The sequence below is a fragment of the Canis aureus genome, chromosome 8 (genome assembly GCF_053574225.1).
Source record: "Canis aureus isolate CA01 chromosome 8, VMU_Caureus_v.1.0, whole genome shotgun sequence".
Lineage (NCBI taxonomy): Eukaryota > Metazoa > Chordata > Mammalia > Carnivora > Canidae > Canis > Canis aureus.
The window spans coordinates 68,070,417-68,094,336 of NC_135618.1; the positions used below are offsets into that span (position 1 = coordinate 68,070,417).

General features: G+C 39.8%; 1 protein-coding gene across 1 annotated transcript in view; it reads left to right on the forward strand.

The window, feature by feature from the left end:
* LOC144319559 (cytochrome P450 3A12) overlaps positions 1–23,560 on the forward strand; it is a 36,868-nt gene extending 13,308 nt beyond the window's left edge. The window contains exons 5-13 of the mRNA XM_077907819.1: positions 4,393–4,506; positions 4,752–4,840; positions 6,016–6,164; positions 10,456–10,583; positions 12,245–12,311; positions 16,290–16,450; positions 18,477–18,703; positions 21,381–21,543; positions 22,703–23,560. Coding sequence (XP_077763945.1) covers positions 4,393–4,506; positions 4,752–4,840; positions 6,016–6,164; positions 10,456–10,583; positions 12,245–12,311; positions 16,290–16,450; positions 18,477–18,703; positions 21,381–21,543; positions 22,703–22,798 — 1,194 coding nt within the window. The 3' untranslated portion in view covers positions 22,799–23,560. The remainder of the gene's footprint in view (positions 1–4,392; positions 4,507–4,751; positions 4,841–6,015; positions 6,165–10,455; positions 10,584–12,244; positions 12,312–16,289; positions 16,451–18,476; positions 18,704–21,380; positions 21,544–22,702) is intronic.
* Positions 23,561–23,920: the final 360 nt, after the last annotated feature.

Sequence of the window (23,920 nt, forward strand, 5' to 3'; positions counted from 1 at the left end):
TGGGTGAAAGGCAGTCACTGAACTTCTGAGCCATCCAGGCATCCCTATGATGAGTTCTTTCTACATTTGTTTGTCTGGAAATATCTTTTAATTCTGAAAGCTCTGTTTTTCTGGGTAAGGTATTCCTTTTTAAATTTTTTTGTTTAAAGGTAATGTATTCTTGATTGATATTTTTTAAAGTACTTTGAATAAATCACTCACTCTCTTCTGGCTTTTAAGATTTCTGTTGAGGAATCCACAGATAGCCTCCTGGTGTTACCTCGTAGGTGATGAGCTCCTTTCCTCATACTGCTTTCACGATTTTTCCTTAGTCTTTAATTTTTGATTTTAGTTTTATTACAATGTCTTGATGAAGTATTTTTGGGATTAAATCTGATAGGGAACTCTAACCTTCATATCCCAAGATTTCCATATATTTCCCTAGATTTGAGAAGTTTTCAGCCATTGTTCCTTTAAGTCAGCATTCTGCCCACTTCTTTCTTCTATTAGGGCTCCCATAATGTGAATATTGTTTCACTTTATGGTGTCCTATAAGTCCTGTAGGCTTTTCCCCCAAGTTCTTTCCTTCCCTCCCCCTGCCCCCCACTTGGACTGGATAATTTGAAATAATCCAAGAGGTCATGGTTGGTTCAGCAACTGCATGATCCTTAACAGCAAGTAGAGTGGAGGGTTCTTAGTAGCTGCAGGGCCTTCAGCAACACCACCAGATCCAGGGCCATGGGACCAGGGAAGGAGAAGAGTGGCAAGAGTTGGTGCAATAGGGCAGCCCTGGTGGCTCAATGGTGTAGCGCCGCCCTCAGCCCTGGATGTGATCCTGGAGACCTGGGATCAAGTCCCACAACGGGCTCCCTGCATGGAGCCTGCTTCTCCCTCTGCCTGTGTCTCTGCCTCTCTCTCTCTCTCCCTCCCTCCCTCTCTCTCTTTGTGTGTGTCTCTCATGAATAAATAAATAAAATCTTTTAAAAAAAAGAGTTGATGCAATCAATGCACACACTCAGCTGTGGGGCTGCAAGCAAGCACATACCCCAACAGGGCTGTGGTGAGCAGTGGGGACTGTGACCAACTGTGGGACCCAGGTAACTTTGAGTGCCTGGGCTTTCTCTGTGCACTCATGTTGCTTTATGGTTAGCCACTACTGTATGCTCAGCAGTGGGGTTCATGACTGGAGTTTGGACTGGCAGTTTGTAGATATAAAATTCAGGGTTTAGCTGTGGTCTCATGCGCCAGTTCAGTGTAGTGACAGGTGTCAGGCATGGCCTCAGGTACCTGAAAGCTAATGGGCCTGGGATGATGTTGTACATATGCCAAGGCTCCCTTGGTGAGATTCTGAGGCTCAGGGTATAGGTGGGGCACTGCTGAGGTAACTCAAGGGAGAGTAGATGGAACTAAGCAAGAGTCTGGGGCAGCTGGAGTCTGCAAATGTGAAAACCTGTGGGAATATCAGTAACAACATCTTAGAGGGTACACAGTGCTGGGCTGGCTCTTGGTTCTCAAGCAGTTAAGGCTGCTAGGATCCTCTGCAGTAAAGGACTCAGAGAATCATGGTCACTCATGCCACGTGGCTAATGGCTAATACTGGTAGTCTTGGTCTTCTTTGATCCTAGCCATGTCTAGATGTGTCAGCTCTGCCGATCTCTGGAGGTTTGAAACTAAAGCAGGTCATTTGTATCATGTCCTGAAGGGCTGAGTCTAATGTTCTCTCTGCTGTTCCCCAGGACTGGGAAGTATCTCAGGTCAAGGAGTATCCTCTTGATGCTGAGCAGTGCTGGCCTGGGTCATGGAGTGATGCAGGCAAAATGAAGCTATTTTCTCTACTTTTTTTGTAGTTATCTTCAGGATTTTTTTGTATACTTTTTTTATTGGAGTTCGATTTGTCAACATATTGCATAACACCCAGTGCTCATCCTGTCAAGTGCCCCCTCGGTGCTCATCACCCCATCCCCCTGCCCACCTCCCTTTTCACTACCCCTTGTTCACTTCCCAGAGTTAGGAGTCTCTCATGTTCTGTCACCCTCACTGATATTTCCCACTCATTTTCTCTCCTTTCCCCTTTATTCCCTTTCATTATTTTTTTATATTCCCCAAATGAATGAGACCATATAATGTTTGTCCTTCTCCAATTTACTTACTTCACTCAGCATAATACCCTCCAGTTCTATCCACGTTGAAGCAAGTGGTGGGTATTTGTCATTTCTAATGGCTGAGTAATATTCCATTGTATATATATATACCACATCTTCTTTATCCATTCATCCATCTTTTGATGGGCACCGAGGCTCCTTCCACAGTTTGGCTATTGTGGACATTGCTGCTATATCTTCAGGATTTTGATCACTGTGCTGTTGAAACTTCTTAAATGGACTCATAGCTCTTAGGCCTATTTTTGCTTGTAGATAGCTGTCTAATTGTTGTTCTTTGTGGAGTGACAGAGGATGAGTGACCTGTCTCATAATCTTGATAATATCACGTCACTCTTTCATCATTGAGGTGATTTCGTCATTAGGCATAAAATTTTTTGATGCTCTTTATTAAGTTGAAGTGTTCCTCTGTTCTTAGTCTATGAGTTTTTATTGTGAAATGATTTTGGAGACATCTGAACCCTCTTGTACTCTTGGTGGGAATGTGAACTGGTATAGCCACTCTGGAAAACTGTGTGGAGATTCCTCAGAGTTAAAAAAAGAACCACCCTACGACTCCTACGACTCAGTAACTGCATTTCTGGGGATTTACCCCAAAGATACAGATGCAGTGAAAAACCGAGACACCCGCACCCCAATGTTTATAGCAGCAATGTTCACAATAGCCAAACTGTGGAAGGAGCCTCGGTGTCCATCGAAAGATGAATGGATAAATAAAATGTGGTATATATATATATATATATATATATATATATATATATATATATGATGGAATATTACTCAGCCATTAGAAACACAAATACCCACCATTTGCTTCAACGTGGATAAAACTGGAGGGTAATGCTGAGTGAAGTAAGTCATTCGGAGGACAAGTATTATATAGTTTCATTCATTCAGGGAATATAAGAAATAGTGAAAGGGATTATAGGGGAAAGGAGAGAAAATGAGTGGGAAATATCAAAGAAGGTGACAGAACTTGAGAGACCCCTAACTCTGGGAAACAAACAAGGGGTAGTGGAAGGAGAATTGGGCAGGGGGGGTTGGGGTGACTGGGTGACAAACACTGAGGGGGGCACTTGATGGGACAAGCACTGGGTGTTATACTATATGTTGGCAAATCAAACTCCAATAAAAAATGTACCAAAAAATTCAACCACTGGACAGATACAGTTTAAATTAATTTTGTATTTCTCAGTCAAACATTTATTTCAGTAGTACATGACTTTTTCCAAACCATAAATGTCATGTGTCGAATTTGCAAGGTGTCTTACTGAATTTAATGCATCATTTTGTCTTCAAAGAGAAAAGAGTTGATGTTTTTTAAAAATCAGAACAGCTTTGCAACTGATATTCTTTTATTATTATTATTTTTTAAAGATTTTATTTATTTATTCGAGAGAGAGAGAGACACAGCAGAGGGAGAAGTAGGCTCCATGCAGGGATCCCACATGCAGGTCGATGTGGGACTCGACCCTGGGTCTCCAGGATCACGCCCTGGGCTGAAGGAGGTGCTAAACCGCTGAGCCACCCCGGCTGCCCGCAACTGATATTCTAAAGAAATAAAATAGAGCGCTGGACCCAGAAAAAAAAATATGGTTTTGTAACCTGGAGGAAAGTTTCCAGAAGGTTGGCTTTGTAGGCCAGTCCTAAGCTAAGAAATATAATTATATTTTTTCCTTCTGTCTCTTTGGGGAAAATACAGGGGGGAAAGATTTCCATGTAATTGCATCATTTCTTCATAATAGCAAATGGATTCCTAATCTTTTTTAGTGTTAACTACATTTTTTTTCTATAAAACCCACCATATCAAGAAATCTGTTTTTTTTGAGATACTCACGCTTTAGATACATGTAAAGACAGAACTGGTAGAAGCAACTTACAGTTGACAAGGCTATCTATCTTCCATCAATCCAATTCCATTCTGCACAGCTTAGGAGAATATAGTAGGTGTTAATCATGTGAATTCCCCTGAAGGAGTGGTTTCCCTACCAAATTTTCCCATACCACATTTACACCGAAAAGGAGATTGGAATATAAGGGCTGGAAATACTACAGGTAGCTAGATGCCGCCTTCAGCCTTGCAGGAAGCACTGCACTGGGAACAAATATGTATCGAGCATCTGGCAAAAGCCCTTCTACTAAGTCAATGGTCACTAAAGATTTGTTTAATAATTTCTTCCCATTTAACAAACTTTCCGCAACCTTTGAGACTTCTAAAACTTATTTAGGGCAAAATGTTTTGCTTTGACTCTAGACTCTTGGTCCAGTGGGATTTATGAAAAGTGCGATCTCTCTGTCTGAGGATGAAGAGTGGAAGAGAATACGAACTTTGCTGTCTCCAACCTTCACCACTGGAAAGCTCAAGGAGGTAAGAAAAGAAGAAGACTTTTAATTAGGAAGTAAAGGAATACACCTGGGAATAAATATAAAATGAGATCATAGTCCATCTGCTGCATTTGGGCTTCCTAAAAATAGTCTTTTATCTTCATCTCCTGGAAGAAATATGATAAAATTTGTTATTAAATGTCCCTTATAGCTACATGCTTGTGAAAGTCATGTCATTCTAGTACTCGGGTTTTGGATTTAACTTCAGGTGGTGTACTTTGTGTGTAGATGTTCCCCATCATTGGCCAGTATGGAGATGTGTTGGTGAACAACCTGAGGAAGGAGGCAGAGAAAGGCAAGGCCATCAACTTGAAAGAGTAAGTAGGAGTGCAGCTTCTGGGATTCCAACTCTGTCACGACACTTTCCAACTGCTGCCACAGAGCCCAATTCCCACTGTTTAGTTACCACAGCTGAAGTAGACATGTGGCGTTACAACAATGGGTCAGCCAAGGAGAGGTAGGTCACCTAAAACGGCAGAGCAGCCAGGAGGTAGAGGGTCTTCTTTTGTGCACATGAGGCAGGATTAATTTATCTGCTATAATGTTACCTTGAATACCCTGGGAGACAAAAATATATGCTTGAATAAAGAAAACATGATTGTACCAAATCTTTGAGTGTAGGAGGTATGGAATGGTGGGGGCGGGGGGTGGAGAGCACTTGGTACAGATTGTGGGCACTGGGTGGGGAAGTTTTCATGTGGAATTTGGAACAACTTAAACCCCTTCCTGATTTTGTTGCAGATATTAGCAAAATACTAAATATTAACTCTTAAGATCAATTTTGGTGTGAATTAGTATGTATTTTTAAAGTAATAACATTCCTAGTTCTTCTATTTTCCAGAAGTGAGTGAGTCCCCAGGGCAATCTCGGATCACTGCAGCTGAGACAGAGTGGGTCATTCAGGAGACTTAGCAGGAGTATAGAGAAGGGGTGGTGTTCCTGGCAGCACAGAACAGGGTGTTGGTGTTCTGTAACATACTATTGAGGAATCAGCTCTGAACATAGAGACTGTGGTAAGAGAGGATCCAGATCAGTTTCAACTTTCTTGACTCCCTGAGGAAGGGTTAATTATTCCACTATTTGTCCTGCTCAGATACTGTGATTATTACCTTCTATTGCCCATTCTCAAAACACATTACTGTAAATTATCCATCTTTGGATCTCTAGCCCTCCATGACTAGATCTCTAGCCCTCCATCTTTGGGTCTCTAGATCTCCATGGCTGAGATCAAGCTTCTTGATCTCAGAAGTCCGTCTAACTTGCCCTAGAGACCCCATCACCCCCACCAAGGTGAGCTGAATCACTGATAACTCATGAACATCTCATGAGTGAATGTGATGGGATATAGACTCTTCAGATGATCCAGCAGGTGGAAGTGTGGCTCTTGTCTTGCCTGGACATTAGAATCTACATGTACTTCTTGCTGCAAATGTTGGATAAGGATAGTAAAGAGGTACTGATTTTAATTATTCGCATCTTTCTTCTGTCACAGTGTCTTTGGAGCCTACAGCATGGATGTGATTACCAGCACATCGTTTGGAGTGAACATTGATTCCCTCAACCACCCACAAGATCCGTTTGTGGAAAATACCAAGAAGCTCTTAAAATTTGATTTCCTTGACCCATTTTTCTTCTCCATATGTATGTACAGTATTATTTTTCTTTTTCTCCTCCCTTTCCTTTTTCTTCCTTTCCTTCCTCTCTCACTTCCTATCTTGCTACAACAATCTTATTGAGATATAACTTCATATAACCTATAAGTTCCCCTTTAAAAACATACAATTCAATTTTTATGGTGAGTGTTCACTGACCAAGAAATGGACAAAAAATGTATATACCATGAAATTTTATTCAGTCATAAAAATGGAAGGAAATTCTGTATTTGGACTGCATGGTTGGAATCTGAGGACATTACAATAAGTGAAGAGAGTCAGGCAGGGAAAGACAAATACTGTCTGACCTCAATTACGTGTGGACTGAGAAAAATAGCACAAGAACCAAAGTCATACAAAAAGGAGATCACATTTGTGGCTATCAAAAGCAGGGGTTGGGGGTGGTACTTGAATGAAGGTGACCAAAGTTACAAACTTGCAGTTATAAGATAGTAAATACTGGACAGTTAAAAGCAACATTATACCTATTGTTATTGCTGTTGTATGATGTATTTTGACATATTAAGTTCTAATTCATGATCATTGGATATTTTTCCATTTACATGGGTCTTCTTCATTTCAACAATATTTGTAGTTTTCACAGTATAAGCATTTCTTTTGTTAAAGCTATTCTTAATCATTCTCTTCTTCTTGATGTTATTGTAAAGGACTTATATTCCTAATTTCACTTTTGGATTTTTTTTGCAGTGTATGAAACAGAATTGATTTCATGTGTTGATTTTGTATCCTGAAACCCTGCTAAATGTATTTATTAGTTCCAATAGACTTTTATTGCATTCCTTTGGATTTTCTATGTATAACATTATATTGCTGATAATAGAGATGCTTTTACTTCTTTACCTCCTTTATTAATAGCTCTTTCTTTCTTTCTTTCTTTCTTTCTTTCTTTCTTTCTTTCTTTCTTTCGTCTACTTTTCCTGGCTCAAATTTCTAATACGATGTTGAATAGAAGTGGCAATAGAGACATCCTTGTTTTTGCTTAATCTGCGGGGAAAATATCCAGTCTATATCTGTTAAGTGCAGTGTTAAGTATGAGTTTTTTGTAGATGCCCTTTATCAGGTTGAGGATATTCCTTTCTGTTCCCAGTTTGTTGAGTGTTTGTATTGCTAAATGGTGTTGGATTTTTGTCAAATAGTTTTTCTTTTGCCTGTATTGAGATGACCATGTGGTTTTTTAAAAAATTTATTATTATATTGTATGTATAACCTGGCATTGCTGGGGTTAAACCTCTCTTGGTTGTGGCATATCCTTCTTTGGATTTGTTGCTGGGTTCATTTGGCCAGTTATTGTGTTGAGGATTTTGTGATGTCATAAGATGACATGTCATAAGGTACATTGGTTGGTAGTTTTCTTCTTCCTCAATATCTTTGTCTGGTTTTAGTATTGAGTAACACTGGCCTCAAGATTGAGTTGGAAGTATTCCTACCTCTTCTGTTTTTTGGAAGAATTTGTGTAAAATTGGCATTGATTCTACTTTAAATATTTGCTGGAATTCATCTGTGAAACCATCTGGAGCTGAGCTTCTTTTTGTTGGTCCTTTCTTCACTATTAACTCAATCTTTTTTCTCATCTTTCAGATTGCCTATGTGGGTTTTAAAAAAAAATATTTTATTGTTATATATTGAGAGAGAGAGAGAAAGAGAACATGGGGGGGCAGGGAGGGAGGGAGGGAAAAAGAGAAGCAGACTCTTGTTGAGCAGGGAACCTGACTGAGGTTCAATCTCAGAACCCCGGGATCATGACCTGAGCCAAAGACAGATGCTTAACCAACTGAGTGACTCCGGTGCCCCTGCCTGTGTGTTATTTTTTTAAATGTCATCTTCTACTTTGTGTTGTTCTAGCAATTCTTCCATTTCATCTAAGTTATGTAATTTATTAGCTTACAGTTTTTCATGGTATTCTGTATGTCCTTTTTATTTTTGTAATGTCAGCAGTAATCTCCTCTTTCACTTCTTTTTTTTTTATTTTTTTATTTTTTTTATTTTATTTTTTTTTATTGGTGTTCAATTTACTAACATACAGAATAATACCCAGTGCCCGTCACCCATTCACTCCCACCCCCCGCCCTCCTCCCCTTCTACCACCCCTAGTTCGTTTCCCAGAGTTAGCAGTCTTTACGTTCTGTCTCCCTTTCTGATATTTCCCACACATTTCTTCTCCCTTCCCTATTTTCCCTTTCACTATTATTTATATTCCCCAAATGAATGAGAACATATAATGTTTGTCCTTCTCCGACTGACTTACTTCACTCAGCATAATACCCTCCAGTTCCATCCACGTTGAAGCAAATGGTGGGTATTTGTCATTTCTAATAGCTGAGTAATATTCCATTGTATACATAAACCACATCTTCTTTATCCATTCATCTTTCGTTGGACACCGAGGCTCCTTCCACAGTTTGGCTACCGTGGCCATTGCTGCTAGAAACATCGGGGTGCAGGTGTCCCGGCGTTTCATTGCATCTGTATCTTTGGGGTAAATCCCCAACAGTGCAATTGCTGGGTCGTAGGGCAGGTATATTTTTAACTGTCACATGAACAGAAATCTCACAGAGGAAGACATAGACATGGCCAACATGCATATGAGAAAATGCTCCGCATCACTTGCCATCAGGGAAATACAAATCAAAACTACAATGAGATACCACCTCACACCAGTGAGAATGGGGAAAATTAACAAGGCAGGAAACAACAAATGTTGGAGAGGATGCGGAGAAAAGGGAATCCTCTTACACTGTTGGTGGGAATGTGAACTGGTGCAGCCACTCTGGAAAACTGTGTGGAGGTTCCTCTTTCACTTCTAATAATAATAATTTGAATCTCTTCTCCTTTTTTGCTTGGTCCGTCTATCTATCTAAAGTTCTTTTGAAAGATTCAGCTTTGCTTTCTTTTTTTTTAATTTATTTTTTATTGGTGTTCAATTTACTAACATACAGAATAACCCCCAGTGCCCGTCACCCATTCACTCCCACCCCCCGCCCTCCTCCCCTTCTACCACCCCTAGTTCGTTTCCCAGAGTTAGCAGTCTTTATGTTCTGTCTCCCTTTCTGATATTTCCCACACATTTCTTCTCCCTTCCCTTATATTCCCTTTCACTATTATTTATATTCTCCAAATGAATGAGAACATATAATGTTTGTCCTTCACCGACTGACTTACTTCACTCAGCATAATACCCTCCAGTTCCATCCACGTTGAAGCAAATGGTGGGTATTTGTCATTTCTAATAGCTGAGTAATATTCCATTGTATACATAAACCACATCTTCTTTATCCATTCATCTTTCAGCTTTGCTTTCATTGAATTTTCTCTTGTTTTTTATTCTCTATTTGATAAGTTTCTGCTATTGTCTGTATTATGTGCTTCCTTCTGCTTGCTTTATTTAGTGTGTTCTTGGTTTCTCAGCATGTTTTTGACAGAGAGCAAGGTAGTTGATTTAAATATTGGTTCTTTTTAGAAGTAGGCATATATAACTATAAATTTCCTTATGGTCACTGCTTTTACTACATCTTGTGAGCTTTGGTATGTGATTTCTTCATTTTTGTAATCTCCAAGTGATTGATTCTTAAGTGGCCTTTCGATTTCTTCTTTGCCCAGTGGCTATATAGGAATGTATTGTGTAATTTCTACAGATTCATGGGTTTCCAAATGTTGTTTGTGTTCTCGATTGCTCATTTTATTCCTTTGTGGTTGAAGGGCATACTCTGTATTATTTACATCCTGGCAACAATTTCTTAAACAGCATGATTAGTTATAATAGCATATTATGGTCTGGTGTTTCCAAAGAGACTCTAGTCCAAAAATAAAAGCCTAAGGGATCAGGAAATTGTTCCTGGGTTCCTTTGGTCACTCCAAAGATGTTCCAGAAGGCACAGATCTGACCTCTCTAGTGGTGGCCTCTATGTGTGACTTGCTCTGGCTCAGCCATTGGCTTGAAAGTTTAAGTAAAAGTCCTAGAAGGACAGACTCCTGGTCTCTTTTATTTTTAAAATTATTTTTAAAAAAGATTTTTTTACGTATTCATGAGAGATACAGGGAGAGGCAGAGACATAGGCAGAGGGAGAATCTGGCTCTGCACAGGGAGCCTGGTATGGTACTTGAACCAGGATCCTGCGAGTCAAAGGCAGACGCCCAACTACTGAGTCACCCAAGTGCCTATCCTGGTGTCTTTTAATCTTCTGATTGGTAGACCAAATTATAATTGCTCCAGGTAAATTTTGCATTTTCATTATGCTTTCCATTGTTCTTTTTCCTTACAGTACTGTTTCCATTCCTTACTCCGGTTTTTGAAATATTAAATATCTGGCTATTTCCAAAGAAAGTTACTGATTTTTTCAGAAAATCTGTAGAGAGAATGAAGGAAAGTCGCCTAAAAGATAAACAAAAGGTAAATCTATTGGTGGTTATATGTAGGTATTCACTTTAAAAACAAAGATTTTATTTAATTTAGAGAGTATGTGGATGAACAGGAAGACAGGTAGAGGGAGTGAGAGAGAGAGACTCTCTGGCAGACTCCACACCAAGTACGGAGTCCAACATGAGGCTTGATCTTACGACTCCAAGATCATGACCTGAGCGGAAATTAAAGTTGGGCACTCAACTGACTGTGCCACCCCGGTGTCCCCAGGTGTTCACTTTTGATAATTTATTGAGCTGCATATACCCAACATCTGCACTTCTATATGTTTTTATGGTAGGTAGAGAACTGTAGGGTTTAAAGCAGGAGACTTCTAACATTTTAGGGAGAATGAAGAAGGTGGAGGTCAGGGAAGGAAATAAGAAGATGAGTCAGACAGACTATGTTTAAAATTTATTATTTTTTTAATAATAAATTTATTTTTTATTGGTGTTCAATTTACCAACATACAGAATAACACCCAGTGCTCATCCCGTCAAGTGCCCCCCTCAGTGCCCGTCACCCATTCACCCCTCCTCCCCTTCCACCACCCCTAGTTCGTTTCCCAGAGTTAGGAGTCTTAATGTTCTGTCTCCCTTTCTGATATTTCCCACACATCTCTTCTCCCTTCCCTTATATTCCCTTTCACTATTATTTATATTCCCCAAATGAATGAGAACATACACTGTTTGTCCTACTCCGATTGACTTACTTCACTCAGCATAATACCCTCCAGTTCCATCCACGTTGAAGCAAATGGTGGGCATTCGTCAAACGACAAATACCCAACATTTGTTTAAAATTTATTAATAAACATGGCAAGTAGTATGTCACTGCATAAACTTCAGTGAGAAAAAAACTACCGCTTTCTTTCAATAAATTGTCAAAATGTAAAAATTACTGTGTAAAATCATTTTCCTGGTAGTGTAATTTTGCCAGATCTTACATTGGCAAAGAATCCCTTCAATTCAAAGCCTCTTATCTTACAACTTCTCCAGGGGAAGGTCCTATTAGGCACCTGGTGGAGTATATAGTCTATGTTAAATTTGACCCTGCCATAGTCTGGAATGGGTAGAAATCTTCTCTGGGCACTGAAGCTGCAAGCTGGCTAAGCCAGCTTTGCCTTCATGAGGCCTGATGACCAGCTGTAGGACATGTGTAGGACAAGGAGACAGGGCTGATATCACTGAATATTGTGCAGAGTTCTGGGAGGGTGGGACATTGGAAGATGCTGACACAGAAGCTGCTCATGGACTCTGCAGAGGTCAGGGATTGGTCTATGTGGCTATTCATTAAGAATTAAGGCTGGAAGAAAGGACTGAAGTCAGGGACTTTCTCCTTAGCTAGTAGATGGGACAGGAGAGGGATCAGGCAACTCTTGGGCCAGGAAGGTATGTTCAAAAGTCAGAGAAGCTGAGGATCAGACAGAGCAAGATCCAAAAAGCAATGAGACATAATGGCTGGATTCCTGTCAGGGAAACATCCTGCTCTCCAAGATTTATAGCTGAGCATTTTTGTTCACCGAGGACTCTGGCAACACTACTCTAAATTTGGGATGTAAATGGGCTATAGTCTCAGGATACTTCACGTCTGATTTACTTCTGACTTCACAAGTGATTTTTTGCCATGGAAATTTCTCTTTTTGTTTCTAGCACCGAGTGGACTTTCTTCAGCTGATGATTAACTCCCAGAATTCCAAAGAAATGGACACTCATAAAGGTAAGCGAGAAGAGCTTCAGAGGGCCATTGATGAGGTGGCTCAGAAAGAGGGGGTGGTTCCAAGGTGTGGAGGAAGATTTTTAGCAGATGGAATTTTGGCAAATTGAAGAAAGAAATATGTTCAGATACAAAAGGTAGACAGAGCATTTTCCAGAAAAACCAAGCCATACTACCTGTTCAAAGCTTGAAGGGGAACCATAGACAAAACAATCTGTGGTCTGCCACAGGGGAACTTGTTTCCAATGTCAGTCCTGCAGCCTAATCCAGACCCACCGAATCTGCCTGGAAATTCACATCAAGTCTTCATCACATAAGGAGGTACATGGCCCCAGTGTTGATGACCGTAACTTGAAACACTTGTGGTTATATTTTATTCACTAGCTTAATCTACTTCAAGTGTTTTTTCCCTTTTTGTAATTAAGAAGTAACTGGTGCAGGTATGTGTACACATTGTATTTCTCTTTAAATCATCATCTATTACTTTTATCATCCATGGATGGTCTTTGACTAAAACTATTATTACTATGATGGTTACAAAATGATGACTCTTTACTTGTACCATTTCTTCTATATTTTGAATAATAGTCCATTGTTAGGGTGAGCTTTCTATACGTCATCATTATTGTATTTCTTTCTTTATATATGTCGGTATGATCTCTTATATTACTAAGTGTCTTATATCATTTTTTTCTTAGATCCTTGATTCTTTCAGATTTTTTGTCTGGAAGCCCTTTAAGTGGGCACCTGTGTTTTTGTTTTTCCTTTCTTCTTTTTTATGTTTTCAATAGACTTTGGTTTTTAAAAAGATTTTATTTATTTATTCATGAGACACACGGAGAGAGAGAGGGGGAGAGAGAGAGAGAGAGAGATGCAGAGACACAGGCAGAGGGAGAAGCAGGCTCCATGCAGGGAGCCTGATGTGGGACTCCATCCTGGGACGCCAGGATCACGTGCTAAGCTGAAGGCAGATGCTTAAGTGCTGAGCCACCCAGGTGCCCCAGACTTGATTTTTTATAGCAGTTTAGGTTCACTGCAAAATCGAGTGAAAGACATAGAGATTTATCTCATATTTCCCCTGCCCCACCTACATACAGCATCCCGAATCAAAATCCCTCATGATGTGGTAATTTTTAAATAATCAATATACCTACAACAACACATTATTACCACCCAAAATCCATAGTTTATATTATAGTTCATCCTTGTTGATGTATATGCTATGGGTTTCGACATATATATATATATAATGATGTATATCCACCATTAAAAAAATAGAGTATTCTGTATCCTTTTCCCATATTATTTTCTGGGCATTACCTTGCATCCTGATGTCAGACATCTCAGATTTCTCTTCTGTTTCTCCTGATGAGCCCTGAACCAGCCATTTCTCCAAGAAACTCTGATTCCTTTTAGTTAAAATGGTATTTAGAAACCAAATCTGGGATCTAGGAGTACTCGTTGCTACTAGGGGTTATTTGCTTCTATTTCCTCTCAGTGAGCCAAGTTAACAACATCAAATATATCTACACAGCACTGATCAACACAAATATTTCTTTATCCATAACCCATGATGTAAGTATGCTCTCAGTATTTAAAAGAAAAAAAAACAGGCTTAATTTATAGTTGTTTCTATGACAGAAATATTTCCATCATGGTTAATTTCAAGCCATCTGTGATTTGACAACAAGCTCACAAAATTGTTGAATATATAACAGTTGATTCTAGAGGAAAAGGATGGGCTTATTCTATCATACCATTTATCTATCTATCTATCTATCCATCCATTTATCCATCTCTACCTACCAATCTATCTCTACTTCTATTCTATCTATCTATCTATCTATCTATCTATCTATCTATCTATCTAATTCTACTTTTTTCTCTGATGGAGGAAATCTTTTATATTTGCTTGGTCCTGTACAGAAACACTGCACACATGTGATTTTTGAGCACTTACCATGTGGCTAGTGTCACTGAGCTCTGAATCTTATATTATATTTAATATAACTAATTAAAATTTAAATATAAATAGCCGCATCTGGCTACCTTATTGGAGAGTACAGCCCTGAACTTTTATTATCATGGGGTTTGTGGTAATGGAGAGCAAGAATTTTTTTATATATATTTTTTATTGGGGTTCTATTTGCCAACATATAGTATAACACCCAGTGCTCATCCCGTCAAGTGCCAATGTTTATAGCAAAAATGTCCACAATAGCCAAACTGTGGAAGGAGCCTCGGTGTCCATCGAAAGATGAATGGAAAATAAATTAAAAAAATATGTATATATACACACACACACACACACATACACACACACACAATGGAATATTACTCAGTCATTAGAAAGGACAAATATCCACCATTTGCTTCGATGTGTGTGGAGCTGGAAGGTATTATTCTGAGTGAAGTAAGTCAATTGAAAGACAAACATTATATGGTTTCACTACATGGGGAATATAAAAAATAGTGAAAGGGAATAAAGGGGAAAGGAGAGAAAATGAGTGGGAAAAATCAGAGAGGGTGATAGAACATGAGAGACTCCTAACTCTGGGAAAAAACAAGGGGTAGTGGAAGGGGAGGAGGGCGGGGGGATGGAGTGACTGGGTGAAAGGCAAGAATTTGATAGTTGAATTTACCCATAGCAGCTTCACAAAAAGTGTGACTGGGAAATCTGAACTTTGTAGACTTTTCTAGCACTTTTTGCATTGTTTTTAGCTGTGAATTATGTGTTTGTAGTGGGTAGGTGCTCTCAGTATCTAAAGGTCCTACACAGGTTTTGTCAAATAGATTAGGACATGACCATGCTGAGTTTCTGCCAGGAGCAAATCAAAAGATATTCCAATTTATATTCAGAGTGGGGCCATTCACTAAGGAAGGTGAAATTCAGGCCATGATTGCTAATTCCATTCACTGGATTCAATTCGTCTATATTTCATGCTGGTCAGTACCTTGCCTTTGACACATTTTTTTTCTTCTGCTTCTTTGGTGGCAATAATTAAGCCAGCTACATTACCAGTCTTTTTTTTTTTTGTATATTTCAGTTTGCCAACATATAGTATAACACCCAGTGCTCATCCCTTCAAGTGCCCTCCTCAGTGCCCATCACCCAGTCACCACATCCCCCCACCTGCATGAACAGATGAATGAATAAAGAAGATGTGGTATATATATACCACATCTGTATTGTAGTTTCTGTACATATTGGAGATCATGCACTTGCGAAGTTGTGTGCCAGGTCTTCTACTAGCTGAGACCTCTGAAAGGTATAATCCATGTTTCTCAAGCTAGGTTGTTCACACAAATCACCACATCTCATGAAAGCTCAGACTTTGATTCGATAGTTCTAGGGTGAAGTTTGAGATTCTGCATTTCTAATAAACTCCCAGATGCTGCAGATGCTGATGGTCCATGGATCACTCTTTGAGCAACAAGAATTTATCAGTAGCCCAATATTGTTCTCTTCACTTTCCACAAATATGTTTGGATGAAAGATCATTCATTTTTTCCTGACAATTGAGTCTTAGTATCACAAACTCTCTAAATAAATTTAAGTTCTCTTTTAGCTAGAAGAATATAAATTTTCCTGGGGGAGAATGGTATCCCATGTTACTTACGACTGAAGTACTTTTAGGATCCTCCAAAGGTCATGCTGATAACACCATGTACGTTAGACAGAAATGCCATCTCCTGAAATTACCTATCTGTGTTGGTGCGGAGGGTGGCACTAGCAGGAGCAGATGGCCAAGAATAGTATAGACCATAGGAAGAACCAGATCAAGATAACTTCTGGCTTTTCTGGCTCTGTAAGATAGACATCAGAGTGCAAACCACTCTGAGTTTGATTCTGAATTGCTTTTACATTTTCCCCAAGGGAATTGGGAGTTTCAAATGGACTTCTCATTATCTAAAGTGTGTGTGTGTGTGTTTTTTTTACATTCACCTGCTATAGCTAAAATGTGTTTCTTCTCCTTTTAGCTCTATCTGATTTGGAGCTGGTGGCCCAATCTATTATCTTTATTTTTGCTGGCTATGAGACCACTAGCACTTCTCTTTCCTTCCTTATGTATGAACTGGCCACTCACCCTGATGTCCAGCAGAAACTGCAGGAGGAGATTGATGCGACTTTCCCCAATAAGGTGAGGGGGTTATACCTGAAGAAGGGAGTCAGTGTAGGTTTGGTTATGTCTCAGTAACAGATTAGCCCTCAAACCTAGTAGGTTTTCATAAAAAGGTTTACTCCTATTTCCACATTCGCATGTCAGATATGGGCCTTAGCAGAAGTTGGGAGTGAGTCTCTGCTCCATACAGTTATTGGTGATACCAGGTAAAGAGGCTCCATTTTCTTATACCTGCATTATCTAGAACCTGGGGACTTATTGTTTGCTTGGTAATAAGGAACTATGTGTTACTCACTTGATTTTCAAATGTTTGGCTCCAGACTTACATACATCTCATCAGTTCACCCCTCATTTGCAAAATGGTTTCCCGTAAGTTCATGTGAGCTAGGAAATATGGGGGTCTCCATGATCCTGGGTGAGCAGTGTATGATTCTACTACTTTCTACTACACACCCTATGAAGTGTCAACTCTATTATTTCCATTTAACAAGTCAGGAAACTGAGCTATAGAGAGACAATATGACATTCTTAAACTATCACATAACTAGTAGTGTAGAATTCAAGCTAGGAGCCAAGTGCTTGGATCCTGATTGACCTCTAATCTGTACAATGTTGGGACTTACACAAAGCAGCAAGTGATAGACATATATTGCCCACACTGTTTTCAGATTTCTGCCCATCCTGAAGTTCCCTTCTTATGAAGAGACCTGACCCCTGGGTCTGGAGTGGCCTGTTTGGCAAACAGTGAGCCTCCAAAGTGACAACTAGGAGACCCTTCCAGCAACAGAGGGTGGGGCTTAGAACAGGGTTCTGATCCCCTGTATTACTTTTCCTAGAACTGAAATTGTGTGCCCACAATTGGTAGCATCCAATTGTAGCCTTCTCTTGCCCCATTTGCGTTGAAAGAAAGTAGTGTCTCCCCAAATTATTTAGTGTTTTTCTCCAAATATTGTAAATAGAATTGAAAAACTAGGAAGGCAGGATATTTCAACTAGGACAGTTTATGAGGAAGAGGGGAGTTTTCTGTGGCACATTCTCCTTTCATGATACAGATGTGTCGCCCCTGTTTTGAAAGGAACAAAAGACTTCAACAGATTTCATTTAAGATTAAGGGCCATAGGGAAGGGAAAATATGATTAAAACAGAGAGAGAGTTGGGATTCTGGGTGATGGGCACTGAGGAGGGCACTTGATGAGATGAGTACTGGGTGTTATACTATATGTTGGCCAATAGAACTTCAATAAAAACAAATGAAAAAAAAAAAAAACAGAGAGAGACAAGCCATAAGAGACTCTTAAGTATAGGAAACAAATGAGGGTTGCTGGAGAGGAGGTGGAAGAGGGGTTAGGGTAGTAGGGTAATGGGCATTCAGGAAGGCACTTGATGTAATGAGCGCTGGGTATTATATGAACTGAGCAGTCAGTTCTAATTCTAATTCTTCCTCTGAAACTAATAATACACTATATGTTAATAAAATAAATTTAAACAAAAAATGTAGAAAAAAGGTCAAGGGTCACACTCTATTAGTCACTTTTGTTCACACAAGGAAGAAAAACCATTACCTGGTAGTGGGAAGGATTTCAGGCCCTGTGTAGGAGATCGTCATAGTGGTCTCCCCCAGTCATTACTATTGCTGCTTACGTCTATGACTCACATGTCAGTGAGCCATTGAGTAGATCAAAGGACATGCTAGACATTCAAATGTCCACAAATACCCTTTACCAAAATACATGATTCTTAGGTGTTCCTAATACTTCAGTAGTAGTATATACAGTGCATTGAACTTTGATCCCAAATCTCAATTTTTAAAAAGATTTTATTTATTTATTTATTTATTTATTTATTTATTTATTTGAGAGAGAGAGAGAGAGAGAAGGTAGAGACACAGGCAGAGGGAGAAGCAGGCTCCATGCAGGGAGCCTGACGCAGGACTTGATCCCGGGTCTCAAGGATCACACCCTACGCTGAAGGTGGCGCTAAACAGCTGAACCACCCGGGCTGCCCCCAAATCTCAATTTATCAAAATCTGTTTCTTTCCTTCCAGGCATTGCCCACTTACGATGCCCTTGTGCAGATGGAATATCTGGACATGGTGTTGAATGAAACTCTCCGATTATACCCAATCGCTGGTAGACTTGAGAGGGTCTGTAAGAAAGATGTGGAAATCAGTGGTGTGTTCATTCCCAAAGGGACAGTGGTGATGGTGCCAACCTTTACTCTTCATCGAGACCAGAGTCTCTGGCCAGAGCCTGAGGAATTCCGACCTGAAAGGTACAGGGAACCCTGCAAAGGGGAACCCACCCTCATATTGGAGGATATTCTGTATTTTCTTAGTATAGATGACAATCGTGTGGTGGTACAATGATTTATTTGTACATTTTTTTATTCTTAGAAGTATTTTTCTTGTTACAAAATGAACATTATTGTCCAAATTTTACAAACTCTAGTTGAGAATAAAGAAAATTAACATCATCACCAGTCACAATATATCAGGATTATTAATCATGTGATGTATGTCCTTGTGGATGTTTTTCTATGCATATATAGAAGCTTAAAAGTTAAGATGGCATTATATATTTTTGAGGTACTGAGTTAATGTAACAGTAAATTATAAACAACGTACCATAATTGTGTTTGTGATTATATGTATATACATAATATACTTAACCATTATCTTAATTAAGAAAATGGGACTTTTTGTTACTTTAGTGTTTCTGTCCTCTTTAGCTCTCTGGATTTACTCCTTAGATTTTCGCATTCTGTGTTTGTAACCCTGCGCCACCATGTCCGCTAGGTATAGTGTGAGGACAGTGGCTGTGGTGCTGAGAGTTCACATCCCTGGCAGGAGGAGCAGCAGCCTGAGGACAGAGTGTGCTGGAGACCTGATAGGTCCTGTGCTGTCTGTGGTTGCAGTTCTAAGCATCTCTCATCTCTCTAGTATCTGGGATTTATCCAAAGTGAGGTCATCTGTTCTCTAGCCATTTAGACATCCTCCTTGGAGGGGTCTTGAGTTTTCTCTTCTGGGAATTCAGAGCAGAGTCTGGCTTTGGGTAAGCCTGAATTCTGCAAAAGTCCATGCTTTCCTGTTTATTGTATTGGTGGGCAAAATTTGGATGAGTTTTTAGAGACCTAGATGTTTAGCCCCCGACTAAAAGTCCCTGTTAGCAGAGCTCTTTTCTGGGCTCATGGTGTCCTTAGTGCTAGCAATGCGTCTACACATAGTACTTGCTGAAAGAACTTAGAGTTGACCAAGTCATCTGTTTTCTGGACCAGGAGACCTGATGGCTCCTACAAGTTCAGCTGTTCAGTCTCCTATAGCTTCTCAAACAGAAACCAGTGATCACTTCTGTACTTGTTTATGATTCATTCAGCCATGAGAGGAAGTGCTTACCTACATGTGTTAGGAACTGTGCCAGGTAGTGAAATCCATGTATTAAAAATATCAATTATGAATAATTAAAAAAAGATTTTATTTATTATTTCAGATAGGCAGAGAGTGAGTGAGAGAGTGAGAGAGAGAGAGAGCACAAGCAGGGGGGAGGGACAGAAGGAGAAGCAGGATCCCTGTTGGGCAGGGAACTTGATGTGGGGCTCCACTGGAGTACCCTAATATCATGACCTGAGCCAAAGGCAGACACTTAACCAACTGAGCCACCCAGGTACCCCTTATGGATAATTTTTTAAAAAGATTTTATTTGTTTGAGAGAAAGCAAGCATAAGCAGGGGGAGGAGCAGAGGGAGAAGGAGAAGCCCCAATATGGGGCTTGATTACAGGACGTGAAGATCATTCCCTGAGCCAAAGGCAGATGCTTAACCATCTGAGCCACCCAGTCTCCCCTATTGCAGAGAATTTTTGACACATGCACAAACATTATATAGACACAAGTCTGTGAAATACTTTTAATGAATTTATATATGCCCACCACCTGCCTAGTAACTACTAACCCATATCAGCTACTCCATCCACACACCATTATAATTCTTTTACTGTTTTCCATATTATTTTAAGGCATATCATGGAAACATTTCAGTATGTTCTTCATGATAAAAGGAGTTTAAATAATACCTCACCTAAATGCCATTATCATTTTCCCAAATCCACATGTTTCCTGAATATAAGTATTAAGGAATGAATTTTTTAAAAAGATTTTATTTATTTATTCATGAAAGTGTGTAAAGAGAGAGAGAAAGGCAGAGACACAGGCAGAGAGAAAAGCACAGTCAGAGAGAAGCCCGATGTGGGGCTCAATCCCTGGACTCCAGGATCACGCCCTGGGCCAAAGGCAGGCGCTAAACCGCTGAGCCACCCAGGGATCCCAAGGAATGAATTTTGAATGAAGCATAGGTCTAACCCCAAAGGAATTTATAGTGTCTTAGAACAGATAGACAAAAACTCAATGATTATAATGATTATACATAGATCTAAGTATCATTATAGTGGAGTAGCGTCACGTGCCCATGTAAATCATGTGAAAATCTTTTCCGTGTAAGTGGTTGGGAATGGTCCTAGCAGGGAGTGTAGGGATGTGAAGGGAAAAATAACAATGGTATAACATAGGAGGCATTTCTCTACTTCCTTTTTCTATGAGCATGTGACCAACATAAGTGGGAATGGAGGCATCAACCTACCTTTCCTCCAGTCAGGCTCATTTCCTGCTTGCCTTTCAAAGTGTGAACATCACACCACCCTCAATATAATTCTAGTGTCTAAGGTAAATCTTTTCAACAGCTTTATGTCATGTCCTCAGCAAGACTGAATGCTCCCATAGGGCAAGGGGAATCCAACGACCTGTAGCTTACAATTGTCATAGCAGAATAAGCATAGCAGGATTACAGTAAACAACCCATCAAAGTTTCCTATATACTCCTGGTTGAGAACCCCAAACATGTACTTCTTGTGGTCTTTATGATTAACTAAACTTGTTTTCCACTTCCATTGTGGAGCCAGGTTCAGTAGGAAGAACAAGGACAGCATAAATCCTTATACATACCTGCCTTTTGGAACTGGACCCCGAAACTGCATTGGAATGAGGTTTGCGATCATGAACATGAAACTTGCCCTTGTTAGGGTCCTGCAGAACTTCTCCTTCAAACCTTGTAAAGAAACACAGGTCAGAGAGATAACGTTCTGCATAAATAGTGTTTTATTGGTTTTTTTTTAACTAAGAGATATGAAATAGATGTGTGTGTGTGTGTGTGTGTGTGTGTTTGTGAGCGAATGTGCTCATTTATCCTTAGTAATTTGTTCTATCAGCCCAGTAATCTATTAGAGTCATCTGTGGCCTTGAAGGGTCCTTTAGCTCTTGAGTGCCACATCTGTGATTCATAACCGCCCAACCATAAGGGTCATCTGTCAGTATAGTTCACATGAAATTATTATGCACAGTCCTTTGATCTTGAGCAGTGTTTTAAATCTCTTTCAAGTCCACTGAAAGGAAAGGAACACGTTGTGCACAATCATGATGTGCAATGTGGTGATAACCATGATGTGACTTTTGAATGATGCTCTTCTCCACTACAATTTATAGACACTATTGTGACCATGGTTCTCAACCTTGGTTTTACTCTGAAGTCAGTGGGTTCATTAAAAATCCTATATTCTAACATAATTCACCCAGAGAATGGCTTTAAATGTGTCCCCACTGATTCTCAAGTGCAAGCAAGGTTGAGAGTCACTGGTGTGAAACATGCCTGACTGATGTGAAGGAGTCCCATGGTCCAGGCCATCCTAGCTACTTGGCTCCACCTTCTCCAGTCAGGCTGTGCTCCCTTTCCATGCTAGTCTGTTATCATGGATGGATGTTTCCATGGGAGAGAGTACAGGATGTTTATCAGTGTAGATGTTCATATGATAAAATGTGTAATAAACACTCAGGATGGCCTACAAGCTTCAACGTATACAAAATTATCTCTCTCACTTTTCAAAATTGTTTGCCATAATGGGTAAGAATCTGTCTTAAATTTAAATACTCATCCTTTTTACTTAAAATTTAAATATAAAAGTATATAAACCAATATGAGTTTGTCCCCAGCCTGGTACTGAGTGGGTGGTCAGTAGATACTCTGTTGAATGAGTGATGGATGAATGCTTACATACTCCAGTCTTGACAACTTACAGAATAATTTTAAAGAATCAGAGATATATGAATCTATAAGTAGTATTTATATATTTGTAATGCATTATTGTCTTTCATATATCTTGCCTGCTTTGCTTCTGTTGTTAGCTGGATTTTCATGGTCGTTTCTCATATACTTGTTTAACTGTTGCAGATCCCCCTGAAATTAAATGCTCAAGGGATTATTCAACCTGAAAAGCCCATTGTTCTCAAGGTTGAGCCAAGAGATGGGAGTGTAAATGGAGCCTGACTTTCCCTAAGGACTTCCTTTTGTTCTTCAAGAAACTATCCCAGAACACCAGAGACCTCAATTTCCTTTGATTATGTGGTTTCACTCATGTAGGGAATATAAGAAATAGTGAAAGGGGTTGTAGGGGAAAGAAGGGAAAATGAGTGGGAAAAATTAGAGAGGGTGACACAGAATGAGAAACTCTTAACTCTGGGAAATGTACAAGGGATAGTGGAAGGGGAGGCAGGTGGGGGGATGGGGTGACTGACGGGCACTGAGGAGGGCACTTGACGGGATGAGCACTGGGTGTTACAATGTATGTTGGCAAATCAAACTTCAATAAAAAATATATTAAAAACCCCAGAAATGATCCCTGGGTGGCGCAGCGGTTTGGCGCCTGCCTTTGGCCCAGGGCGCGATCCTAGAGACCCGGGATCGAATCCCATGTCAGGCTCCTGGTGCTCGGAGCCTGCTTCTCCCTCTGCCTGTGTCTGCCTCTCTCTCTCTCTCTCTCTCTCTGTGACTATCATAAAAAAAAAACAGAACAGAAATGAAGGTGGGCTTCATGTACAACCTGTGACAGATGACTAGGGATTCCACACATTCATTTAGCTTTCTCTGGTATCTGTGTAGAGCATTATATATTATGGGGAATAAAGGAAGTAGCTCATAAGTGCCAGACATGTAGACACAGTTTATCTGTTTCACACAGACTACCCCCAGTTTGTACCATCTACTACCCTGAGTGTTGATCTAGAATATAACTTTATCAACAAACTTTAATGGAAACAGGAATTATTGTGGTGGTGGTGGTAATGACATTTATATCACATGTCTTATTTGGAATATTCTACATTGAATATTACACTTAGCAAGTCAATCAACATCTCTTTACAAAAGTATTAACATGGCTTCATCCACATTAAGGGGGAATCTATAGAACTGATGAGTAAGAGCCAGTGAATGAATGCTTTGACCATTACAGTCCCTGGGTGAATGGAGCTTGTTCAGAACTCCGATGTGCTCAGTTAAGATAGGTGAGAGTTAATCTACTGTGACTTTGCCTATTGCTCAGAATGTATATTTCTAGTTTAATTCTACAGGTTTTGGATCACATGTTTTTTTTATATCTCTTGATTGAGG